The 24201-nt window shown below is 54.6% G+C and overlaps 2 protein-coding genes across 3 annotated transcripts in view; both read left to right on the forward strand.

Moving 5' to 3' along the window:
- RAB3A (RAB3A, member RAS oncogene family) overlaps positions 1 to 24201 on the forward strand; it is a 162787-nt gene that overhangs the window by 74152 nt on the left and 64434 nt on the right. The gene's annotated exons all lie outside the window — the stretch shown is intronic.
- IQCN (IQ motif containing N) lies at positions 2683 to 22843 on the forward strand. Its single transcript, XM_050769898.1, is given in 5 exon segments — positions 2683 to 2919; positions 8605 to 8737; positions 12265 to 12371; positions 12373 to 15405; positions 21811 to 22843. Coding segments are annotated over 4 exon segments (4104 nt in total). The 5' UTR covers positions 2683 to 2919; positions 8605 to 8724; the 3' UTR covers positions 22762 to 22843.

Raw genomic sequence — 24201 nt, forward strand, 5'->3', positions numbered from 1 at the left:
TCACTGCAAGCTCCGCCTCCCGGGTTCATGCCATTCTCCTGCCTCAGCCTCCCGAGTAGCTGGGACTACAGGTGCCTGCCACCATGCCTGGCTAATTTTTTGTATTTTTAGTAGATACGGGGTTTCACCGTGTTAGCCAGGATGGTCTCGATCTCCTGACCTCGTTATCCACTGCCTCGGCCTCCCGAAGTGCTGGGATTTCAGGCGTGAGCTACTGTGCCAGGCCAACACCCCTGTTAAATGGCAGAGCAGAGATTCAAACCCAGACGTCTTGCCTGCCCGCCTGCCCGCAAGTGGTCTAAGGCAAGAGGCCTCTGAGGAGCCCTGCAGAGAGGTACTTTCTTTTTGTTTTCTTTCTCTTTTATTTCTTTTTATTTATTTTTTTTTGAGACTGAGTCTTCCTCTGAGTCGCCCAGGCTGGAAATAGTCTGATCTTAGCTTACCGCAACCTCTGCCTCCCAGGTTCAAGCGATTCTTTTGCCTCAGCCTCTTGATTAGCTGGGATGACAGGCGCCCGCCACCATGCCCAGCTAAATTTTTTTTTTGTATTTTTAGTAGAGACAGGGTTTCACCATGTTGCCCAGGCTGGTCTTGAACTCCTGACCTCAGGTGATCCACCCATCTCAGCTTCCCAAAGTGCTGGGATTACAGGCGTGAGCCACTGTGTCCTACAAGGTTTTTTTTTTTTTCTTTACGAGATGAGGTCTTGCTCTGTTGCCCCGGCCAGAGTGCAGTGGCGAGACAACAGCTCACTGCGCCTTGACCTCCCAGGCTCAACTGATCCTCCTGCCTCACCTCAGCTTCCCAAGTAGGTGGGACCACAGGTGCATGCCACCATGCCCTGCTAATTTTTAAATAATTTTTTTGTAGAGATGGGATCTATGTTGCCCAGGCTGGTTTTAAACTCCTGTGCTCAAGTGATTCTCCAACCTCGGTCTCCCAAAATGCTGGGACTATAGGTGTGAGCCACTGCTCTTTTTTTTTTTTTTTTTTTTTTTTTTTTTTGAGACAGGGTCTCACTCTGTCACTCAGGCTAGAGTGCAGTGGTGCAGTCTCGGCTCACTGTAACCTCCGCCTCCTGGGTTCAAGCGACTCTCCTGCCTCAGCCACCAAAGTAGCTGGGATTGCAGGCATTTGCCATCACGCCTGGCTAATTTTTGAATTATTAGTAGAGACAGGGTTTTGCCATATTGGTCAGGCTGGTCTCAAACTCCTGGGCTCAAGCGATCTGCCCGTCTCGGCCTCCCAAAGTGCTGGGATTATAGACGTGAGCCACCGCGCCCAGTCTCCCCAGCATTCATTGACACCTAGTAGATGGAGGCCAGCACTCCAGTCTGATAGGGGAGTCAGGCAGGCATGAGCTGTGATGCGAAGGGCTTTTTCTAAATCACAGATCTGACTCCCTACTTGAAAACTTTCTGGGAAAAGTCCTGACTGTACCAGTCCCTGGGCTGGCCAGTGTCTCCTTTCAGGAACTTCTCCACCCAAATTCCCAATATCTTGCCCTGCTGACCTCAGGGTCTTTGCATGGCTGCAGCTGTAGTTCTGTGCCAGCTACTCTTCCCCCAGTCATCCAGCCGAGCGCCACCTCCCAGCCTCAGCTGCACAGTCCTTGGAAACCTGTCCCCAGTAGCCCTCAGGCTGGGCCAGCACCTTTCTGGGCTCCCACCGCCTCCAGTTGCACTGAGAACTCCCAGTTTATGTTTAGCTGGTTGACAGCACAGAAGGGAACTGTTCTGATGAAACATTCAAAGGATGAGCCGGGCGCAGTGGCTCACGCCTGTAATCCCAGCACTTTGGGAGGCCGCAGCCCGCGGATCATTGGGGTCAGGAGTTTGAGACCAGCCTGGTCCACATGGTGAAATCCCGTCTCTACTAAAACTACAAAAATCAGTTGGGCGTGGTAGCATGCACCTGTAGTCCCAGCTACTCAGGAGGCTGAGGCACAAGAATCGCTTAAACCTGGGGAGGTGGGCGTTGCAGTGAGCCGAGATGGCACCACCGCACTTCAGCCCGGGCAACAGAGCGAGACTCCATCTCAAAAAACAGACAAAGGATTTAAACCCCATCCAACTGCCATCTGACACGTCCCTGATTTTGTCCAAAGTCACACCCACAGTATAGAGAAGATTTTGGAGAGGGTGGTCTTTGCGGGGGGGGGCAGACACTCCTGCTGGTTCTTGTCCTGGCAACCCCCAGCAGCTCCCCAGGGAAGTCAGGCGGAGGCTTCTGGGCCAGGCTGGCTTTGGCTGGAGCCAGCTGCACTGAGTCCAAGGTGCATGTCAGCCTCGGCCCAGCCAGCGGTGACTCATGCTGGGCCCCAGCCCAGCCCCAGGAGGTGACCCAGGACAGCGGCCTGACTTCCCCTTACAGGGCTGTGGCTCAGGGTCAGTGCCCACTTTTGCCAGGCCCGGTGGTGATCCCAAGAGACATCAAGTCCAGTCCCACCCCAAGGAGCCCGCAGTCTCAGAGCCAGACCCCAGATATCGGTCAGAACCCTGACAGGCCCGTTGCACCTCCTTTTTGGTTCCTTCCCATCTACGTATTTTATACCCCCAAATTCTTTGAGTTGTTTGTATCCTCAGGCCTGGGGCAAATTCCAGCATACAGTAGGTGCTCAGAAAATGCCCATGGGATGAAAGACCAAAGCTGCCTCTAGGTACATGGAGGGGGAGATTTGGGATTTCCTCTGTGCTGAGAACCCTTTCTACTCAGGATGAGCAGGTGTAGGTAGCAACTACCATGACCTTTGGCGCTGTCCTGCATCCTGTTCCCCAAGCTCTGGCTGTGCCTTCTAGAATCCCCTCCCCCCAAGAGGTGGCAGGGATTGGCCAGAACTTGGCTTTGAGTCACAAAGCTGCTGCGGCACCAGGGCTCCAAGACTGGCCTTTCAGACTGCTGGTTCAGCTTCAGGGGCAGGTGAGTGGGGCTGGTGGCTTTGGGGGTGGGTGAGTGGGGCTGGTGGAGGGCTTGTGTGTGAGGGTTCGTGGGGGACCCTGTCATTCTCCTCTGGCCCCCAGTGCCTTTGGAGCCCTTCTGGGTGACTCCAAACGATGGATCAGCTCGTGGGCCCCTCAGATCAGGGACTCTAGGGACCTCCAAAGCCTTGATGGTGGATTTGTTCACCCGTGATGGGGGACATCCTGGAGAGTCTGTTATGTCTCTTTATTATTTTTTAAAATAGAGATATTTTGCCCAGGCTGTCTTCAAACTCTTGGGCTCCAGCGATCCTCCCACCTTGGCCCCCCACAGTGCTCGGATTACAGGCAGTAGCCACTGTGCCCAGGCAAGCCTGTCGTGTCTCTTTGGGAACCTGAGGATGGTGATCTTACTTCTTGTGACAGATAGGGAAATTGAGGCTCAGAGGGGTTTACTCAAAGTTACAGAGCCAGTCGCTCGGCTTCTGTGTCCAGGGGGCCCCTATTCCTTCTTCTCATCCCCCACAATCCCGTTTCTCACCCCTTCTGGTTGAGTTCCTCTGAAGAGCTGTACTGTTTGGTTGATGTAACCTCAACCCCTGGAATGGGCCCATTCAGCTCCCAAAGCTGCTGTCTCCAAGTTCTTTTTTTTTTTTTTTTTTTTTTTGAGATGGAGTCTTGCTCTGTCACCCAGGCTGGAGTGCAGTAGCACGATCTCGGCTCACTGTAACCTCCGCCCTCCCAGGTTCAAGTGAGTCTCCTGCCTCAGTCAGGAGTTCGAGACTAGCCTGACCAATATGGTAAAACCCCATCTCTACTAAAAATACAAAAATTAGGCCGGGCGTGGTGGCTCACGCCTGTAATCCCAGCACTTTGGGAGGCCGAGGCGGGCAGATCACCTGTAGTCAGGAGTTCGAGACCAGCCTGACCAACATGGAGAAACCCCGTCTCCACTAAAAATACAAAATTAGCCAGGTGTGGTGGTGCATGCCTGTAATCCCAGCTACTCAGGAGGCTGAGGCAGAAGAATCACTTGAACCCAGAGGCAGAGGTTGCAGAGAGCCAGGATGGTGCCATTACACCCCAGCCTGTGCAACAAAAGCAAAATTCCGTCTCAAAAAGAATAATATTATTAATAATAATTAGGACAGGCGTGGTGGCTCGTGCCTGTAATCCTAGCACTTTGGGAGGCCGAGGCAGGCGGATCACTTGAGGTCAGGGGTTCGAGACCAGTCTGGTCAACATGGCGAAGCCCTGTCTCTTTACTAAAAATACAAAAGTTAGCCAAGTGTGGTGGCGGGTGCCTGTAATCCCAGCTACTCAGGAGGCTAAGACAGGAGAATCACCTTGAACCGGGGAGGTGGAGGTTGCAGTGAGCCAAGATGGTGACACCACCTCAGCCTGGGCAACAGAGCAAGATTCTGTCTCAAAAAAATAAAAATAATAATAAATAAATATATGTGTGTCAATTATCCATGCGTTGCCTCTTGTCTCCGAATGGACCCTTTCAATATGTGATAAAGGAATTTCTTTCGTTATGTCTCCTTTAAAGCAATCACAATGCTTGGCCGTGTGCAGTGGCTCATGCCTGTAATCCCAGCACTTTGGGAGGCTGAGGTGGGCGGATATCGAGGTCAGGAGATCGAGACCATCCTGGCTAACATGGTGAAACCCTGTCTCTACTAAAAATACAAAAAATTAGCCGGGCATGGTGGTGGGTGCCTGTAGTCCCAGCTACTCAGGAGGCTGAGGCAGGAGAATGGCATGAACCCGGGAAGCGGAGCTTGCAGTGAGCCGAGATGGTGACAGTGCACTCCAGCCTGGGTGACAGAGCGAGACTTCGTCTCAAAAAAAAAAAAAAAAAAAAAAAAAAAAGTGAGCACAATGCCAAGAATTATCAATAGAGGGCGCTGGTGAGGCATTAGGGATAGAGGTGTGAAGACACCAGGTGAAGCCTGCCAGAGCCCTGGGTCCAGAACGTGGTCCTGCAACTTCGCCGTCTTGACCTGGTGAAAGCCTTTCTGCAGCCCTCTTACACACAAAAAACAGAGGCCCCAAGGCCAGGCGCGGTGGCTCATGCCTGTAATCCCAGCACTTTGGGAGGCCAAGGTGGGTGGATCACCTGAGGTCAGGAATTTGAGACCAGCCTGACCAATATGATGAAACCCCATCTGCACTAAAAATACAAAAATTAGCTGGGTGTGGTGGTGGGTGCCTGTAATCCCAGCTATCCAGGAGGTTGAGGCAGGAGAATCGTTTGAACCCGGGAGGAGGAGGTTGCAGTGAAGGGAGATTGCGCCACAGCACTCCAGCCTGGGCGACAAGAATGAAACTCAAAAGGAAAAAAAAAAAAAAGGCCGGGTGCAGTGGCTCATGAGTGCCTGTAATCCCAGCACTTTGGGAGGCCGAAGCAGGCAAATCGCCTGAGATCAGGAGTTGGAGACCAGCCTGGCCAACATGGTGAAACCTGCCTGGCCAACATGGTGAAACCCTGTCCCTCCAAACAAACAAACAAAAATTAGATGGGTGTGGTGGTTCATGCCTGTAATCCCAGCTACTTGGGAGGCTGAGGCAGGAGAATCGCTTGAACCTGGGAGGCAGAGGTTGCAGTGAGCCAACATCGTGCATGCCACTGCACTCCAGCCTGGGTGACAGAGTGAGACTCTGTCTAAAAAATCGTAAATAATAATAATAATAAAAGAACAGAGCCCCCACGGTGGGCCGTACACATTGAAGGTTTCCCGCCCCCACAACAGCTAGGTTTCCAGTGCACATCCACGGCACCAACTGTTGATAACCTGTTCTCACATCTGCACCCTGGAGGGTGGGCCTCTTGCTTGCTCGGCAGCTCCAGACCAGCTCTGGCTTGGTTGATCAAGCAATTATCTCCGTTACATGTCAGGCGGGACCATACTTTCTCCAAGGAAGTCTGAATTCTCTCCAGATTTGCCCCTTTTTTGGGGATTCTCCCTCAGCCCTAAAGTACCACATAGAGTTTCCTTTTTTTTTTTTGAGACTGAGTTTTGCTCAGTTGCCGAGGCTGGAGTGCAATGGTGTGATCTCAGCTCACTGTACCCTCCGCCTACCAGGTTCAACAGATTCTCCCACGTCAGCTTGCTAAGTAGCTGGGATTACAGGCACTTGACGTCATGCTCAGCTAATTTTTTTTTTTTTTTTTTTGAGACGGAGTCTCGCTCTGTCGCCCAGGCTGGAGTGCAGTGGTGTGATCTCGGCTCACTGCAAGCTCCGCCTCCCGGGTTCACGCCATTCTCCTGCCTCAGCCTCCCGAGTAGCTGGGACTACAGGCGCTCGCCACCTCGCCCGGCTAGTTTTTTGTATTTTTTTTAGTAGAGACGGGGTTTCACCGTGTTAGCCAGGATGGTCTCGATCTCCTGACCTCGTGATCCGCCCGTCTCGGCCTCCCAAAGTGCTGGGATTACAGGCTTGAGCCACTGCGCCCGGCCTCAGCTAATTTTTTTTTTTTTTTTTTTTTTGAGACGGAGTCTCGCTCTGCCACCCAGGCTGGAGTGCAGTGGCCGGATCTCAGCTCACTGCAAGCTCCGCCTCCCGGGTTCACGCCATTCTCCTGCCTCAGCCTCCCGAGTAGTTGGGACTACAGGCGCCTGCCACCGCGCCCGGCTAGTTTTTTGTATTTTTTAGTAGAGACGGGGTTTCACCGTGTTAGCCAGGATGGTCTCGATCTCCTGGCCTCGTGATCCGCCCGTCTCGGCCTCCCAAAGTGCTGGGATTACAGGCTTGAGCCACCGCGCCCGGCCTAATTTTTTTTTTTAATTAAAAAAAAAATTAATTTATTTTTTTTGAGATGGAGTCTCGCTCTGTCACCCAGGCTGGAGTGCAGTGGCGCCATCTCGGCTCACTGCAAGCTCCGCCTCCTGGGTTCATGCCATTCTCCTGCCTCAGCCTCCCAAGCAGCTAGAACTACAGGCGCCCACCACCACGCCCGGCTAATTTTTTTTGTATTTTTAGTAGAGATGGAGTTTTACCATGTTGGCCAGGCTGGTCTTGAACTGCTGACCTCCTGTGATCCACCGGCCTTGGCCTCCCAAAGTGCTGGGATTACAGGTGTCAATCACCGTGCCTGTTTTTTTTTTCTTTTGAGACGGAGTCTCACTCTGTTGCCCAGGCTGGAGTGCAGTTGCACCATCTTGGCTCACTGCAATCTTCATCTCTCGGGTTCAAGTGATTCTCCTACTTCAGCCTCCCAAGTAGCTGGGATTACAGGTGCATGCCACCGTGCCCAGCTAATTTTTGTATTTTTACTAGAGACAGGGTTTCACCATGTTGGCCAGGCTGTTCTCGAACTCCTGACCTTGTGATCTGCCCTCCTCGGCCTCCCAAAGTGCTGGGATTACAGGTGTGAGCCACTGTGCCTGGCCTCCCTGGCTACCTTTTATCTTATACTTACTCTTTAATCACAATCATTTTTTTTTTTTTTTTGAGGCAGGGTCTCAGCCAGGCACTGTGGCTCACACTTGTCATCCCAGCTACTTTGGAGGCTGAGGCACAAGAATCGCTTGAACCCAGGAAGCAGAGGTTGCAGTGAGCCAAGACTGTGACACCGCACTCCAGCCTGGGCAAAAGAGTGGGCCTCTTTTTCAAAAAAAAAAAAAGAGATAGAGTCTCATCCTGTCACTCAGGCTCGAGTGCAGTGGTGCCATCGTAGCTTACTGCAGTCTCAATCTCCTGGCCTCAAATGATCCTCCTGTCTCAGCCTCCCGAGCAGCTGGGACTACAGGTGCATGTCACAATGCCTAGCTAATTTTTATATTTTTAGTAGAGATGGGTTTTACCATGTTGCCCAGGCTGGTCTGGAACTCCTGGCCTGAAGTGATCCACCCACCTCAGCCTTCCAAATTGCTGGGGTTACAGAAGTGAGCCACTGTGCCCGGCCTTTTTTTTTTTTTTGAGACAGGGTTTTGCTCTTGTTGCCCCAGATGGAATTCAATGGCACGATCTCGGCTCACTGAAATCTCTGCCTCCGGGGTTCAAGATATTCTCCTGCCTCAGCCTCCTGAGTAGCTGGAATTGCAGGCGTCAACCACTATGCCTGGCTAATTTCTTGTATTTTTAGTAGAGACAGGGTTTCACCATCTTGGCCAGGCTGATCTCAAACTCCTGACCTCAGGTGATCCACCCTCCATGGCCTCCCAAAGTGCTGGAATTACAGGCATGAGCCGCACCCGGCCAATGTTTTTTTGTTTGTTTTTTGTTTTGTTTTGTTTTAAGAGACAGTTCTTGCTTAGTTTCCCAGGCTGGTCTCAAACTCCTGTCCTCAAGTGATCCTCCCATCTTGGCCTCCCAAAGTGCTGGGATTGCAGGCAACAACCACTGTGCTCAGCCTGGACACCATTTCTGATGCCTGGATATCATGCCCTTGTATGATTAATTTAAGCCTTTCTCCATTGATAATTTTGGTTTCTTCCAGTTTTTCCTCTGCTAAACAATACAATGTTAAACATGCTTGAGCATACTTCTGTATGTGTTTGTAGCAGAACCTCTGCTAATCACTGTTTTGGTTACTTCCAGTTGTTTTGTTTGATTTCTAGCTACAAAATAACACTGGAATAAATTTCCCATCCTTGCAGTTTTTTTTTTCTTTTTTCTTTTTTTTTTTTTTAGATTTAGTGTTTTTGCTTTTAACATTTCTTTTTGTGTTGGTCTTGAGGACAGAGCCAGCCCAGGGCAGTGTTGCTGCATATTGCATGGATGAAAGGCTGAAGGCTGCCTCCTCTTGCAGGCTGGCTTCTGAGATTGCACCTTCTTCTCCTGCTACTCCTCCAAATCTATGACCCTTCAAGGTAAGAAGATGGTTCATGGGCAAGGGGTCTGGCTAGTCCAACCTGAAGAGAGGGGCTTCTGCCAAACAAGTGTGCTGTGCTCCAGGCTATGCATCAGGGTGACTTGACAGTGTCCCAGCTCTCTCTGCATCCTAGTTACTTCTGAAAGCCACAGTCACCACTTTTTCTTCCTCTTTCCATCCTTCTGTATGCCATTTACCTAGCCATCCCCTAATCCATCCACCCACCCATCCACCCATCAGTCTACCTCCTACTGGGTTCTCTCTTCACCAGTCTCTCCAGCTCTCTTTCATTTCCTTCCTTCCCTCCCTCCCTCCCTCCCTTCCTTCCTTCCTTCCTTCCTTCCTTCCTTCCTTCCTTCCTCCCTCCCTCCCTCCCTCCCTCCCTCCCTCTCTCCATCCCTCCCTTCCTCCCTCCCTTCCTCCCTCCTTCCCCTTCCCTCCCTCCTTCCCTCCTTCCTTTTATTTGAGACGGAGTTTCACTCTTATTGCCCAGGCTGGAGTGTGATGGCGCGATCTTGGCTCACCACAGCCTCCTGCCTCAGCCTCCTGAGTAGCTGGGATTACAGGCATGCGCTGCCATGCCTGGCTACTTTTTTGTATTTTTTTGTAGAGATAGGGTTTCGCCATGTTGGTCAGGCTGGTCTTGAACTCCTGACCTCAGGTTATCCACCTGCCTCGGCCTTCCAAAGTGTTGGGATTACAGGCGCGAGCCACTGTGCCTGGCCTTCTTTAATTTCACATTCATTTATCTACTCATCTTACATCTATCTACCCACCCACTCACTCATTCATTCATTCATCCTTCCTTACATTTGTCCCTCCCGCTACCCATCCACCATCCATCATTCATCCAGTCATCTATGTATCCATTCATCCTCCCACCTACCCATCATTCCATCTTTCCATCTTCCCATCTACCTACCCATCTACCCATCCATCCATGCAAGCATCCATCCATCCACTCATCCATCCACCCATTCATCTGTTCATCCATCCACATAGTCCTCCCTCCTTCTATCCATTTATCAATCAATCCATCCATCTATCCATCCATCCATCTACCCATCCATCCACCTATCTATTCACCAGTCCATTTACATATCTATCCCCCCATCTGCCCATCCATCCATCCATCCAGCACCCCCGCATCCATCCATTCATCTATGTGTCTGTCCATCCCTCCATCCAACTATCATTCCATCTAACCATCCATCTATCCATCCAGCCACCTATTCCTCCCTCTCTCCATCCATCTACTTACCTATTCTTCCCTCCCTCCCTCTATCCGTTTATCCATCCACCCATCTATTCATCAATTGATTCGCCTATCCCTCCATCCATTCATCTGCTCATTCACTCATCTGCTCATCCATCCATCCATCCATCCACCCAGCATGTGTCCATTTTTCTGTTAATCTGCCTTTTTTTTTTTTTTGAGACAGAGTCTCGCTTGGTCATCCAGGCTAGAGTGCAGTGGCACGATCTCGGCCTCAGCCTCCCAAGTAGCTGGGACTACAGGCACCTCCCACCACACCTGGGTAATTTTTTGTATTTTTAGAAGAGATGGGGCTAGGTGTGGTGGCTTACGCCTGTAATCCCAGCACTTTGGGAGGCTGAGGCGGACGGATCACAAGGTCAGGAGATCAAGACCATCCTGGCTAACACGGTGAAACCCCGTCTCTACTAAAAATACAAAAAATTAGCCAGGTGTGGTGGCAGGCGCCTGTAGTCCCAGCTGCTTGGGAGGCTGAGGCAGGAGAATGGCATGAACCCGGGAGGCAGAGCTTGCAGTGAGCCAAGATGGTACCACTGTACTCCAGCCCGGGCGACAGAGCAAGATACTCCGTCTCAAAAAAAAAAAAGAAGAAATGGGATTTCACCATGTTAGCCAGGATTGTCTCAATCTCCTGATCTCGTGATCCACCCACCTCGGCCTCCCCAAGTGCTAGGATTACAGGCATAAGCCAGCGCACCCAGTCTTTTTTTTTTTTTGGGACGGAGTGTCTTGCTCTTGTTGCCAGGCTGGAGTGTAATGCCATAATCTTGGCTCACTGCAGCCTCCTCCTCCCGGCTTCAAGCGATTCTCCTGCCTCAGTCTTCTGAGTAGCTGGGACTACAGGTGCCCGCCACCATACCTGGCTCCTTTTGTTTTCTTTTTTTTTTTTTGAGACAGAGTCTTGCTGTGTCACCCAAGCTGGAGCGAGGTGTCATGATCTCAGCTCACTGCAACCTCCACCTACCAGGTTCAAACAATTCTCCTCCCTCAGCCTCCTGAGTAGCTGGGATTACAGGCACGTGCCACCATGCTGAGCTGATTTTTGTATTTTTAGTAGAGATGGGGTTTCACCATGTTGGCCAGGCTGGTCTCGAGCTCCTGAGCTTGTGATCCACTCACCTGGACCTCCCAAAGTGTTGGGATTACAGGCGTGAGCCACTGTGCCCGGCCTACTTTTCTGTATTTTTAGTAGAGACAGGGTTTCACCATGTTGGCCCGGCTGGCCTCAAACTCCTGACCCCAAGCAATCTGCCGACCTTGGCCTCCCAAAGTGCTGGAATGACAGACGTGAGCCACCCCCCCGGCCAATTTGCCTTTAAGACTTTATTCATCAACTTAATTTACCTATTCATCCAAACCTTCATCTGTCTCTCCAACCCATCTACCATTCACTCATCGACTGATTCATCCTTTCAGTATCTAGTCCTGTATCTATCTGTCCATCCAACTTCCAATCCCCTCACCATTTATCGGTCAAGATGCCCGCCCACCCAATACCTACCCATTCACAGCTTAGAACCAAGCCCTATGACTGAGATGGGACACAATAATGACTCTGCCTTCTGGGATTCACAGTCAATGGGAGAGGCAAATAATCTCCCCCACCACACTTCTCTATCCTTTTCACACACACACACACGCGCGCACACACACACAGACACACGCACACACACGCGCACACGCACGCACGCACACACACACACACTCTCACACGCACACACATACACACACACAGGCAACAGGAAATTTCCAAAACATTGTGATCAGTGCTAAACCCAGGGTACATCTAAGATAAAGTTTGAAAAGCGGGCCGGGCGCGGTGGCTCACACCTGTAATCCCAGCACTTTGGGAGGCCGAGGCAGGTGGATCACCTGAGGTCAGGAGTTTGAGACCAGCCTGGCCAACATGGTGAAACCCCGTCTCCACTAAAAATACAGAAAAGTAGCCAGGCATGGTGGCACACACCTGTAATTCCAGCTACTCGGGAGGCTGAGGCAGGAGAATCACTTGAAACCAGGAGGTGGAGGTTGCGGTGAGCCAAGATCACACCATTGCACTCCAGCCTGGGCAACAAGAGGGAAACTTTGTCTCAAAAACAAACAAAAAACAAAAAGAAAGAAAAAAGAAAAGCAGTTAAGTGGTCCGGCATTCAGGTGTCATGCACTGTGTGCCAGGATGAAGTGGCCGTAGGATGACCTCTTGTCTGCAGGACCTGCTACACCCTGACCACCCCCTGCCGCCCCCACAGGCAGAGCTGACCTGTCCAGTAATCAAGGCAATGCAGCCGGCCACCCAGCTACAGTTCACGAACCACTTGTCACCCAATGGGCAGTGCATCCTCCAGCCCCCGCCCACCCCTAGTCTCCTGGACAAAATGGAGAAAGCACCTCCACAGCCCCAGCACGAGGGCCTCAAGTCCGAGGAGCATCTTCCGCAACAGCCTGCTGCAGCCAAGACAGTGTCCCGCCACATCCCACGCCTCCGGGCTGTGGTCGAGAGCCAGGCCTTCAAGAACATCCTGGTAGATGAGATGGACATGATGCACGCCCGCGCAGCCACACTCATCCAAGCCAACTGGAGGGGCTATCGGCTCCGGCAGAAGCTGATTTCCCAGATGACGGCGGCCAAGGCCATCCAGGAGGCATGGCGGCGCTTCAACAAGAGACACATCCTGCACTCCAGCAAGTTGTTGGTGAAGAAAGTGAGGGCGGAGGACGGGAACATCCCTTATCACGCCCCGCAGCAGGTGCGCTTCCAGCATCCGGAAGAGAACTGCCTTCTGTCCCCGCCCGTCATGGTGAACAAGGAGACCCAGTTCCCTTCCTATGACAATCTGGTCCTCTGCAGACCCCAGTCATCCCCCCTCCTGAAGCCTCCAGCAGCTCAGGGTACCCCAGAACCCTGTGTGCAGCCTCCTCATGCTGCTGGAGTCCGGGGGGTGGCCTTCCTGCCACACCAGACGGTCACCATCAGATTTCCCTGCCCAGTGAGTCTGGATGCAAAATGCCAGTCATGCTTGCTGACCAGAACCATCAGAAGCACCTGCCTCGTCCACATAGAGGGTGACTCAGTGAAAACCAAACGTGTAACTGCCCGGACCAACAAAGCTGGGGTTCCGGAGACGCCATTGTCCAGAAGGTACGACAAGGCAGTTATGGGACCATCCAGAGCCCAAACCCAGGGCCCTGTGGAAGCAGAGACCCCCAAAGCCCCTTTCCAGATATGCCCAGGGCCTGTGATCACCAAGACCTTACTCCAGACATATCCGGTGGTCTCCATGACCCTGCCGCAGACATATTCAGCGTCCACGACGACCACCACCCCACACAAGACTAGCCCTGTTCCCAAAATAACAATAACCAAGACCCCAGCCCAGATGTATCCGGGGCCCACAGTGATGACCAAAACTGCACCTCACACATGCCCCATGCCCACGATGACCAAGATCCAGGTGCACTCCACAGCTTCCAGAACTGGCACCCCACGGCAGACATGCCGCGCAACCATCACAGCAAAGCACCAACCTCAGGTTTCCCTTCTGGCCTCCATCATGAAGAGCCCACCCCAGGTATGCCCAGGGCCTGCGATGGCAAAGACCCCACCCCAGACGCACCCGGTCGCCACCCCAGCCAAAAGCCCACTGCAAACGTGTCTGGCAGCCACCACGTCCAACACTTCATCCCAGATGAGCCCGGTTGGGTTGACCAAGCCCTCGCGCCAGACTCGCCTGGCAGCCATGATAACCAAGACCCCAGCCCAGTTACGCTCAGTGGCCACCATCCTCAAGACCCTGTGTCTGGCCTCTCCAACAGTGGCAAATGTCAAGGCTCCACCCCAAGTGGCGGTACGAGGCTCCATCCATGACAACCCACCCAAGGCCAAGGCCACCATGAATATGAAGCAGGCTACAGAGGCGGTGAAAGCCTCATCCCCCTCCTATTTGGCTGAGGGGAAGATCAGGTGCCTGGCCCAATCACGTCTGGGAACCGGGGTCCCCAGGGCTCCAGCTAAGCTTCCTTTGGAAGCTGAGAAAATCAAGACTGGCCCCCAGAAACCGGTGAAAGCTGACATGGCATTGAAGACCAGTGTGGCAGTGGAAGTGGCTGGGGCTCCATCCTGGACAAAAGTTGCTGAGGAAGGGGACAAACCATCTCACCTGTATGTGCCTGTAGACGTGGCTGTCACCCTGCCCCGGGGACAGCCGGCTGCCCCACTGACCAACGCCTCATCCCAGAGACATCCACCTTGCCTGTCCCAGAGACCACTGGCCACCCCGCTGACCAAGGCCTCATCTCAGGGACATCTGCCCATCGAGCTGACCAAGACCCCATCCCTGGCCCATCTGGTCACCTGTCTGAGCAAGATGCATTCCCAGGCACATCTGGCCACAGGTGCCATGAAGGTCCAATCCCAAGTGCCTCTGGCCACCTGTCTGACCAAGACGCAGTCCCGGGGGCAGCCGATCATAACCAAGCGCCTCATCCCAGCTCACCAGGCTGCTGATCTCAGCAGCAACACCCATTCCCAGGTGCTCCTAACAGGGTCCAAGGTGTCCAACCAGGCCTGCCAGCACCTCAGTGGCCTGAGTGCCCCACCCTGGGCCAAGCCAGAGGACAGATGGACTCAGCCAAAGCCCCATGGACATGTGCCGGGGAAGACCACTCAGGGGGGACCATGCCCGGCAGCCTGTGAGGTCCAGGGTACGCTGGTGCCACTGATGGCACCCACCGGACATTCCACATGCCATGTTGAGTCCTGGGGAGACAGCGGAGCCACGCGTGCCCAGCCATCAATGCCCAGCCAGGCGGTGCCCTGCCAGGAGGACACGGTAGGCTCCCTGCTGGCCTCCCTGTGTGCTGAAGTAGCTGGTGTGCTGGCATCCCAGGAGGATCTCCGCACTCTGTTGGCCAAAGCCCTCTCCCAGGGAGAAGTCCGGGCAGCTCTGAACCAGGCCCTGTCCAAGGAGTTCCTGGGTGCCACTGTCGCCAGAGCCCTGCCCCAGAGCATGCTGAGCATGGCGCTGGTGAAAGCGCTGTCCTGGAGTGAGCTGCGCCTGACCCTGTCCCGAGCCCTGTCCCAGGGCGAGCTGCGGGCAGAGCTCGCCAAGGTCATGCAGGGTAAATTGGCCGAGGTGCTTAGCAAGGCTTTGACGGAGGAGGAGCGGGCAGCTCTGAGCCAGGCCTTGTGTCAGGGCGAGTTGGGCGCCCTCCTGAGCCAGTCTTGGTGTCGGGTGGCCCTGAGGACTGGAACCACCCTCCCCAAGGCCACCTCGAAATCAACAGGAAGCGGGGTGACTAAGACGCTGGCCCCGGCGGAGGTGGCCTGCAGGAGGAGTCCGTCGGCCGCGTGGGGGCCCTCCCTGGGCCCTGTGAGACCACAGACCAGCAAGGTCAGGGATTCCCAGGTTGGGATCGGGGGATGCTTCACCATGGGCCAACCTGCCAGGCCCTTGGAGGAGATGGGGGACGGTGCTGTCTTGTGGGGGTCACCCTGCTTATCTGTGGTCACTGTGGGAGCCTCTGTGATGGGTAGCGTCATCACCAGCATTTACCAGGGCTCCCTGATCACTGGCCTGTATCCCATGCTGTCCCGGGAGATGGAGCCCAGCAGGGACTTCTCCTCAAACCTGGATTTGAGCCCCAAGTTCCAAAAGGAAAATGCACGCCTGACCCTAGAGCCTGGCACGTTGGCATCAGATTTTAATCCCGAGGGGAGTGGGGAGGGTCCCAGTTTGCTCAAGCCGTCCCACGTGCAGCCAACCCCGAGTCTGTGGCAGCCTCTCATTGCCAGTGGTGTGGGCCCAAGCATGGACCAGCCCTCCATGACCTGTGGCACGGCCCCAAGCTGCCACAAGCCACATGTGGTCAGCAGGGTGGCCTCTCACCCATCGACTGGGGAGGGCAGGGTGGCCTCGGGTAGGCTTCCGTGCAGTGTGGGTGGTGGGAGGGCTGCTCATGTTCACCAGCCTTACCCCACCTGTGGGGGCCTGACTTGGTGTCAGTCCTCAGGGGTTAGCAGGGCACATCCTGGTCTCTACCAACCCTCAGTGGCCAGAGGCCAGCAGCAGGCATCCAGGGCTTCCAAGGAGAGCCGGGGGAGGAGGTCTCAGCCCCCAAATCGCAAACAGGCATCCCCGGGTACTAGGGAGGTGATAGACAAGGGGGCCCTAAGTCCCTTGCAGGTCACCATGGTGACCAAAACTCAGGCATCCAAGACTCGTGGTCTGTTTCAAGCTTCCCCCGGCAGTGCATTGACTCAAGTTCGTCCCAAGACATCTGTCTGTGGACAGGGGAGGAATCGAACACAGGATTCTGTGTGTGCCCTGCTCTGCCCCCAGAAGCTGGCAACCGACCACCAGCTGTCCATCCTCGGTGAGCTGGTAGGTGGTTTGCCGCAGGATCGAGACAGTGACTTGGCCAGGAGCTTCTCCCAGGGCTCTGTGACCTACAGTCAGGAGAGCAATTCCGAAAGCTCCCTGCAAAGCTCTAGCTCCCTCATCCTTTCCACCATGTCTGTGGCCAGCCTGCCTGCTGTCAACAAGACAGATGAGTCATGGGAAGGCAATTTAGAAGGGGACCTTGCGGTGAAGTCCCTTTTTCCTCCGGGGTCCATGAGGACACTCCAGAGGTTTAAGGATACGCAAGAGACTGAAACTGGTTACACATATATGACCCTACACTTCCCCTACCGGCCCACTCCAGCCTCGGAGAAAGTACCCATTTTCCAACACAGCTCAGTGTCTAACTGCTTGACCTTGTGTGTTCACTGGGGCTCAGAGGCTGAGATCCACAAGTTCTCCTTAGACAAGAGCTCTGTGAATCTGATTGAGATGTCCCAGGCAACCATCAAGACAGAGCTGAGGAGGACTGTGTCTTTAGGTACTGTGGTCTCCACTGCATATAAGCCACCATTTGTGGCCAAGAGCTTGGCCCCAAGTGTGTCCCAGGCTACACTGGCCAGTAGGGTAGCCCCAAACCTAGGCCAGCCATCAGGGTTCAGTAGGCTGGCCCCAAGCCTATCCCAGCATGTAGCATCCAGTAAGGTGTCCCCAAGGCTAACCTGCCCATCTATGGGTAATTGGGTGACACCAAGGCTGCCACACTCCTCTATGCCTAATAGAGTGACACCAAGACCAGCACAGCCATCTATGGTGACTAGGTGGTCCCTAAGCCGAGGACACCCATCAAGGACCTTTGGAGTGGCCTCAGACCAAGGTCACCAATCAGTGGCTAACTGGGGGTCCCAAAACCTAGCCCGGTCATCTATGGACAGTGGGGAGTCCTCAAGCCTAGCTCAGCCATCTCAAGCCCTTGGGGTAACCTCAAACCTAACCCAGCCATTTCAAGCCTTTGGGGTATCCCCAAGTCCAGCCTACCCATCTCAGGCCACTGGGGAGTGCCCAACCCTGGCTCAGCGGTCTCAGCCCACTGAGGTGTCCCCAAGCCCAGACTACCCATATCAGCCCACTGAGGTGTCCCCAAACCCAGGCTACCTATCTATGGCCACTGAGATGTCCCCAAGCCCAGCCTTCCTATCTATGGTCACTGAGATGTCCCCAAGCCCAGGCTACCCACATCAGCCCACTGAGATGTCCCTAAGCCCAGGCTACCCATATCAACCCACTGAGATGTCCCCAAACCCAGGCTACCCATATCAACCCACTGAGATGTCCCCAAGCCCAGGCTATTTATCTGTGGCCACTGAGATGTCCCCGAGCCCAGGCTACCCATATCAGCCCACTGAGATGTCCCCAAACCCAGGCTACCTATATCAACCCACTGAGATGTCCTCAAGCCCATGCTATTTATCTATGGCCACTGAGGTGTCCCCAAGTCCAGGCTACCTGTATCAACCCACTGAGATATCCCCAAGCCCAGCCTTCCTATCTATGGCCACTGAGGTGTCCCCAAGCCCAGGCTACCCATGTGTGGCCACTGTGGAGTCCCCTAGCCTGGCCCAGCCATTTCAGCCTACTGAGGTGTCCCCAAGCTCAACCTACCCATCTATGGTCACTGGGGAGTCCCTAAGCCTGGCCCAGCCATATCAGCCCACTGCGATGTCCCCAAGCCCAGCCTACCCATCTCAGCCCACTGGGGAGTCTCCAAGCCTGGCCCAGCCATCTCTGACCATCAGAGTGTCCCCAAGCCCAGCCATGTCATCTCAGACTGTTGGAGTGCCCCCAAGCCTAGCCATGCCATTTTACACCATTGGAGTGTCCCCAAGCCTACCCATGCCATCTCAGACCATTGGAGTGCCCCCAAGCCTAGCCATGCCATTTTACACCATTGGAGTGTCCCCAAGCCTACCCATGCCATCTCAGACCATTGGAGTGCCCCCAAGCCTAGCCATGCCATTTTACACCATTGGAGTGTCCCCAAGCCTACCCATGCCATCTCAGACCATTGGAGTGTCCCCAAGCCTACCCATGCCATCTCAGACCATTGGAGTGTCCCCAAGCCTAGCCATGCCATCTCAGACCACTGGAGTGTCCCCGAGCCTAGCCATTCCATCTTATACCATTGGAGTGTCCCCAAGCCTAGCCATGCCATCTCAGACCATTGGAGTGTCCCCAAGCCTAGCTCACCCATCTATGGCCATTCAGGAGTCTCCAAGCCTGGCCCAGACTCCTCAGGCCACTGGGGAATCACCAAGCTTGACCTGGCCATCTCAGGTCACTGGGGTGTCCCCAAGTGTAGCCCACCAATCTGTGGCCAGTAGGGTTTCCCCAAGCCTAGCCCAGCCATCTCAAGCCAGTGGGATGTCCCCTAGACGAGATTACCCATCAGTGACCTCCAGGGCATCCCCAAACCAAACTCACGCATCTATAACCAGCAGGATATCCCCAAGCCAAGCTTATGCATCTGTGACCTGTAGGGTGTCCCCAAGCCAGGTTCATCGATCTACACCCAGTGAGGTGTCCCCAAGCTTTGCCCAGCTATCTCAAACCACTGCGATGCCCTTAAGACTAACCCATCAAACTATGGCCTGTGGTGTATCCCCAAGCCTAGCCCAGCTGTCTCAAGCCACAGGGATGTCTTCAAGTCTAGCCCACCGACCTATGACCTGTGTGGGGTCCTTAAGCCCAGCCCAGCCATCTCAAGCCATTGGTGTGTCCCCAAGCCTAGCCCACCCATCAGGACCCCGTGGGTTGTCTCCATGCCTAGCTCATCCATATGTGGCCAGTGGGGTGGCCCCCCGCTTAGTCCACGCATCTCAGACCACTGCAGTATCCCCAAGGCAAGCCCAACCATCTGTGGTCTCCAGCCCAGGCAAGACATATTCATCCTATACCCTAGCCCCCAGCCTAGCCGAGCCAGTCATAGCCCCTGGCCTATTCCCACCATCTGTGGCCCACCGGGAAGCCCTAAGCCTGGCTCAGTCACCCCCAGACTCTAGGTTGGCCCCAAGCCGATCCCAGCCATCTATGGTCAGTGGTATGTGTCATGGCCTCAATGAGCCATGCTGGGGCTCTAGCCTGGATTCAAACCTGCAGCGTTCAAGGGTGAACTCAGTAGCCCCATGCCTGTGTCACCCATCAGCGTTTGTTTCAGTTAGCCCGGGTGGACCATATCCCTCTGTGGCTGGAAGTATGGACCAGGGTCTGAACCAGCCATCCCTGGGTACTGGGGTGAACCTGTGTGAAGAGCCCCTGATGGTTAGTGAGATGGTATCCAGCCCCCCGGACTTCAAGTTCAATGACTTGTGCCTTGGGTTCCATCATCCGCCCAGGGTTGGTGGGAGGCATGTGTGTCAACCCTCTGTGGTTAGTGTTTCAACACCAAATCTCTCCCATGCTGATGAGGAGTTCTGTCGTGTAGGCCAGCAAATCACGCCTCTGTTCAGGGGTGTGGCTACAAGACATCCGCGGGGGCCTTTTGTTGATGCTATGGTCCTTAGTGGGTCTCAGGGGACCACATCTCTTGGCCTAGCTGGGAGTCTCCCCTGGAGAACCATAGCAACTGGCATGGGCCAAAGTGAATGTCAGGTGGCTCCCCTTGCATCCCAGGTCTTAGAGGTGGGTGCCTCTTTATCACATCCCTCTGGAACCACAGGGATGGCTACTAGCCCCTCTCTGGCTTCAGTGCCCAACAGAGTGGCTGTGACCCCGTCTAATCTTTCCCCGAAAAGCGTGGGCCCCAGCAGCTCCCAGATCAGTGTGGTTATTCCAAAAAACGTAGATCGCTGGCACCCTTCTGAGGCACCCATGGTCCCACCCAGTTACCATCAGAGAGATGGGATTCTTCAGGACTCCCTGAGGAGCCGGGCTGGTGTTGGTGCGGCAGGGGGTTTTGTAGCCAGTAGGATGAGCACGGGCGCAGTCCCAGGCACTCTGCCCAGTGGCATGACCTCCAGCCTTCCCCCAGGGTCCACCATCCGAGGCATGGGTCAGAGCCTTCCCGCAGGCTCTGTGTCTAGTTGGGTGGCTCCCAGCCTGATGGCAGACAGCAAGAAGCCAAGTCTATCTGTAAGACCCTCCGCTAGCTTAGCTGCTCCAAACTTGCTCCTAGGTTCAGTAATGAGTGGGGTGAACCCAGGTGTCTCTCCTGGATCTGTGCCAATGATGGGGGCCTCTAGTGTGGCTCAGAGCTGCTCCGAGGGGTCCGTGGTGATTGGCATCACTGCCCCTCCTTACCACAAAGCCCTGACTAGGGAGAGGTCTATAGCCCCCTTGCAGATTCCCCACACCACCAGCCTGGCTCCAGGTCACTCCTCAGCCCCGGCAGCTAGTGACACAGTCAGGAGTCTACACCGAGTGCCCACGGTTCTGTCAAGAGCCTTACAATGGAGCCAAGATGCTGGGATAATGCCATCTGGGGCCACAGGGGACCAAGCCAAGCTGGGAGAATTGGATGGGCCTCTGTCCCAAGTGTCAGGATCAAGCAGATCCAATGACCTGATCAGTAAAGCTGGGGTCACTGGCGCAACCCCGTGGATGTACCCCAGTCCTCCGGGAGCTGATGGGGGCCACGATCATAGGTCCCTGTCTGAGAAAGGGACTCTTCCCCAAGGCCATACACCATTGTTCAGGGAAGTGGCCCCCAGCCATGCTAGTGGCATGGTCCCTGTCCCTTTCCAGGCCCTGGGTTTAGCCACTAAGACCCCCTCCATTTATCAACAGGGGTCTGTTGCTCATGTCATACCCCAAAATCACTCTTGGGGTACAGTGGCTTCTAATGTATTCTCAGGATCACCCCAGCTGGCCCGTGGCAGTACTGAGGCTTTCAGATTGCTTTCAGGGTCTGTGGACAGGATGGGGAATCTTAGTCTTCCTCAGAGGTCAGGGACCTCCAGCATGGTCTCACATGTGCCACCGTATCTGTCCTCGGCTAGAAGGGCATCATCCAGTCCCTTCCGGACAGAAGCTGTCCCCATTCCACTCCAGAATGCAGTGTCTGGAAACCTGGCTCAGAGCAGCCTCTGGGACTCCATGGACCCTAAAAATTCCTACAGATCCGTGCACGGTAGTATTGTTCCCGAACTGCTAGAAAGTTCTGTGGCCAGGGTTAGGCCCTTCCAGTATGTGCAAAGACAACCATCCCAGGCCTCAGCCCGAGGTGGTACAAACTTCACTCGTACGCCCTCTGCAGAGGTAAGGCCCATCATCTGCACTGGGGAGATAGCGCAGTCCTCGGCCCTGGGAGTTCGGAGGGTGTCTCTAGGCTACCAGTCTTCCCCGAGTGGTTCCCTGCCGCCCCTTGTTAACCAGGAGTCACCGTGGGGATCGCAGGACTCCTATAGCCCCCAGAATCCTGCCATTAGTCACAAGGCATCCCTGAACTCCACTATACTCCAGGGCCCCGTGGACGCTGGTGTGGCTAGTGGCCAATCGTGGAAACGCGTGTGGGAGCCAGCCAGGGGTGCTGCGTCCTGGGAGACCCGGCGCAACAAGGCAGTGGTGCATCCCAGGCAGTCGGGGGAGCCAATGGTGTCCATGCAGGCTGCAGAGGAGATCCGCATCCTCGCAGTGACCACTATCCAGGCGGGCGTCCGTGGCTACCTGGTGCGTCGCAGGATTCGAGTGTGGCACCGGCGGGCCACGGTCATCCAAGCTACTTGGCGCGGCTACCGCATGCGGCGGAACCTGGCACACCTCTGCAGAGCCACCACAATCATCCAGGCCGCCTGGCGCGGCTACAGCACCCGCCGGGACCAAGCCCGGCACCGGCAGATGCTCCACCCCGTCACGTGGGTGGAGCTGGGCGGAGGGGCCAGGGTCATGTCTGACCGAAGCTGGGTCCAGGATGGCAGAGCCAGGACAGTATCCGACCATCGCTGCTTCCAGTCCTGCCAGGCAAAACCTTGCAGCGTCTGCCACTCCCTGAGCTCCAGGATCGGGAGCCCGCCCAGCGTGGTGATGCTAGTGGGCTCCAGCCCTCGCACCTGTCATACCTGCGGACGCACCCAGCCCACCCGCGTGGTGCAGGGCATGGGCCGGGGTGCTGGAGGCCCCGGGGCAGTGTCTCGGGCCTCCGCCTACCAGCGGGCTGTCCCGAGTCCCAGGCAGCCACGTCGCAGGGACAAAGCGGCCACAGCCATTCAGTCGGCCTGGAGAGGTTTTAAGATCCGCCAGCAGATGAGGCAACAGCAAATGGCAGCGAAGATGGTTCAAGCCACCTGGCGAGGCCACCATACCCGGAGCTGTCTGAAGAGCACAGAGGCGCTCTTGGGACCAGCGGACCCCTGGTCCAGCTCACAGCACATGCATTGGGCCAGTTCACAGCACACGCATTGGCCCGGCATCTAGGGCCCTGGCTCCCTGCAGTGGGGACTTTGTGGGAGGCACTCGTGGCTCTCTGGGTCTGATGAATAAAGTCCTCCACAGCCTAGATCTTGTGTGATGTGTTCTGGGTTAATGGAAGTGGCTTGGGGATAGTGGGGGAATCTGGAGCATCCCAGAGGGAAGAGAACTCTGAAGTTTCCAACCATGCAATATGCATCTGGGGTGTGTGGCCAGGATGAGGACCTCAAGTCTTTCCTGGAGGTCAGGGGCCACCAATGTGGTCTCAGCTGTGCCCCTGCCATATCCACCTACAGGTAGTGGGTTGGTGTCCAGCCCGTCCCAGATGGAAACTGTCCCCAGTGCGCTCTAGCAATGTGTCTGGGACCTGGACCAGAGCACCCTCTTCGAGTCCCTCACCCCTAAAAAAATTCTACGGGATTGCTGGGTGCCGTGGCTCATGCTTGTAATCCCAGCACTTTGGGAAACCAAGACGGGTGGGTCACCTGAGGTCAGGAGTTAGAGATCAGCCTGGCCAACATGGTAAAACCCCATCTCTACTAAAAAAAAAAAACAACAAAAAAAGGCCAGGCACAGTGGCTCACGCCTGTAATCCCATCACTTTGGGAGGCCAAGGCGGGCGGATCACCTGAGGTCGGAAGTTCGAGACCAGTCTGACCAACATGGAGAAACCCCATCTCTACTAAAAATACAAAATTAGCCAGTCGTGATGGCACATGCCTGTAATCCCAGCTACTCAGGAGACTGAGGCAGGAGAATCACTTGGACCCAGGAGGCAGAGGTTGTAGTAAGCCAAGATCGTGCCATTGCACTCCAGCCTGGACAACAAGAGCTAAACTCAGTCTCAAAAAAAAAAACAATTAGCCAGGCACGGGGGTGCATGCCTGTAATCGCAGCTACTTGGGAGGCTGAGGTGGGAGGTCCCTTGAATCCGGGAGTTTGAGGATGCAGTGAGCTGTTTGTGCCACTGCACTCCAGCCTGGGTGATGGAGTGAGACCCTGTCTCTAAAAAAAAAAAAAAAAAAAAAAAAGGGCACAGTGGCTCATGCCTGTAATCCCAGCAGTTTGGGAGGGAGGCTGAGGTGGGTGGATCACACTTGAGGTCAAGAGTTCGAGACCAGCCTGGCCAACCAATGTGATGAAACCCCGTCTCTACTAAAAAATACAAAAACTAGCAGGGTGTGGTGGTGGACGCCTGTAATTCCAACTACTCAAGAGGCTGAGGCAGGAGAATTGAATCCAAGAGGCAGAGGTTGCAGTGAGTCGAGATTGCATCCCTGCACTCCAGTCTGGGTGACAGAGCAAGACTCTGTCTCAAAAAAAAAAAAAAAAAAAAAAAAAAAGAGAAGAAAAGAAAGAAAAAGAAATCCGTAATAGAAATGCTAGAAGGTTAGAAGGTTTCAGTCATGTCCCCAAAAGGCTCCAGTCTGGGTGAGACAGAGGACA

This window comes from Macaca thibetana, chromosome 19 (genome assembly GCF_024542745.1).
Source record: "Macaca thibetana thibetana isolate TM-01 chromosome 19, ASM2454274v1, whole genome shotgun sequence".
In the NCBI taxonomy this organism is placed as follows: Eukaryota; Metazoa; Chordata; class Mammalia; order Primates; family Cercopithecidae; genus Macaca; species Macaca thibetana.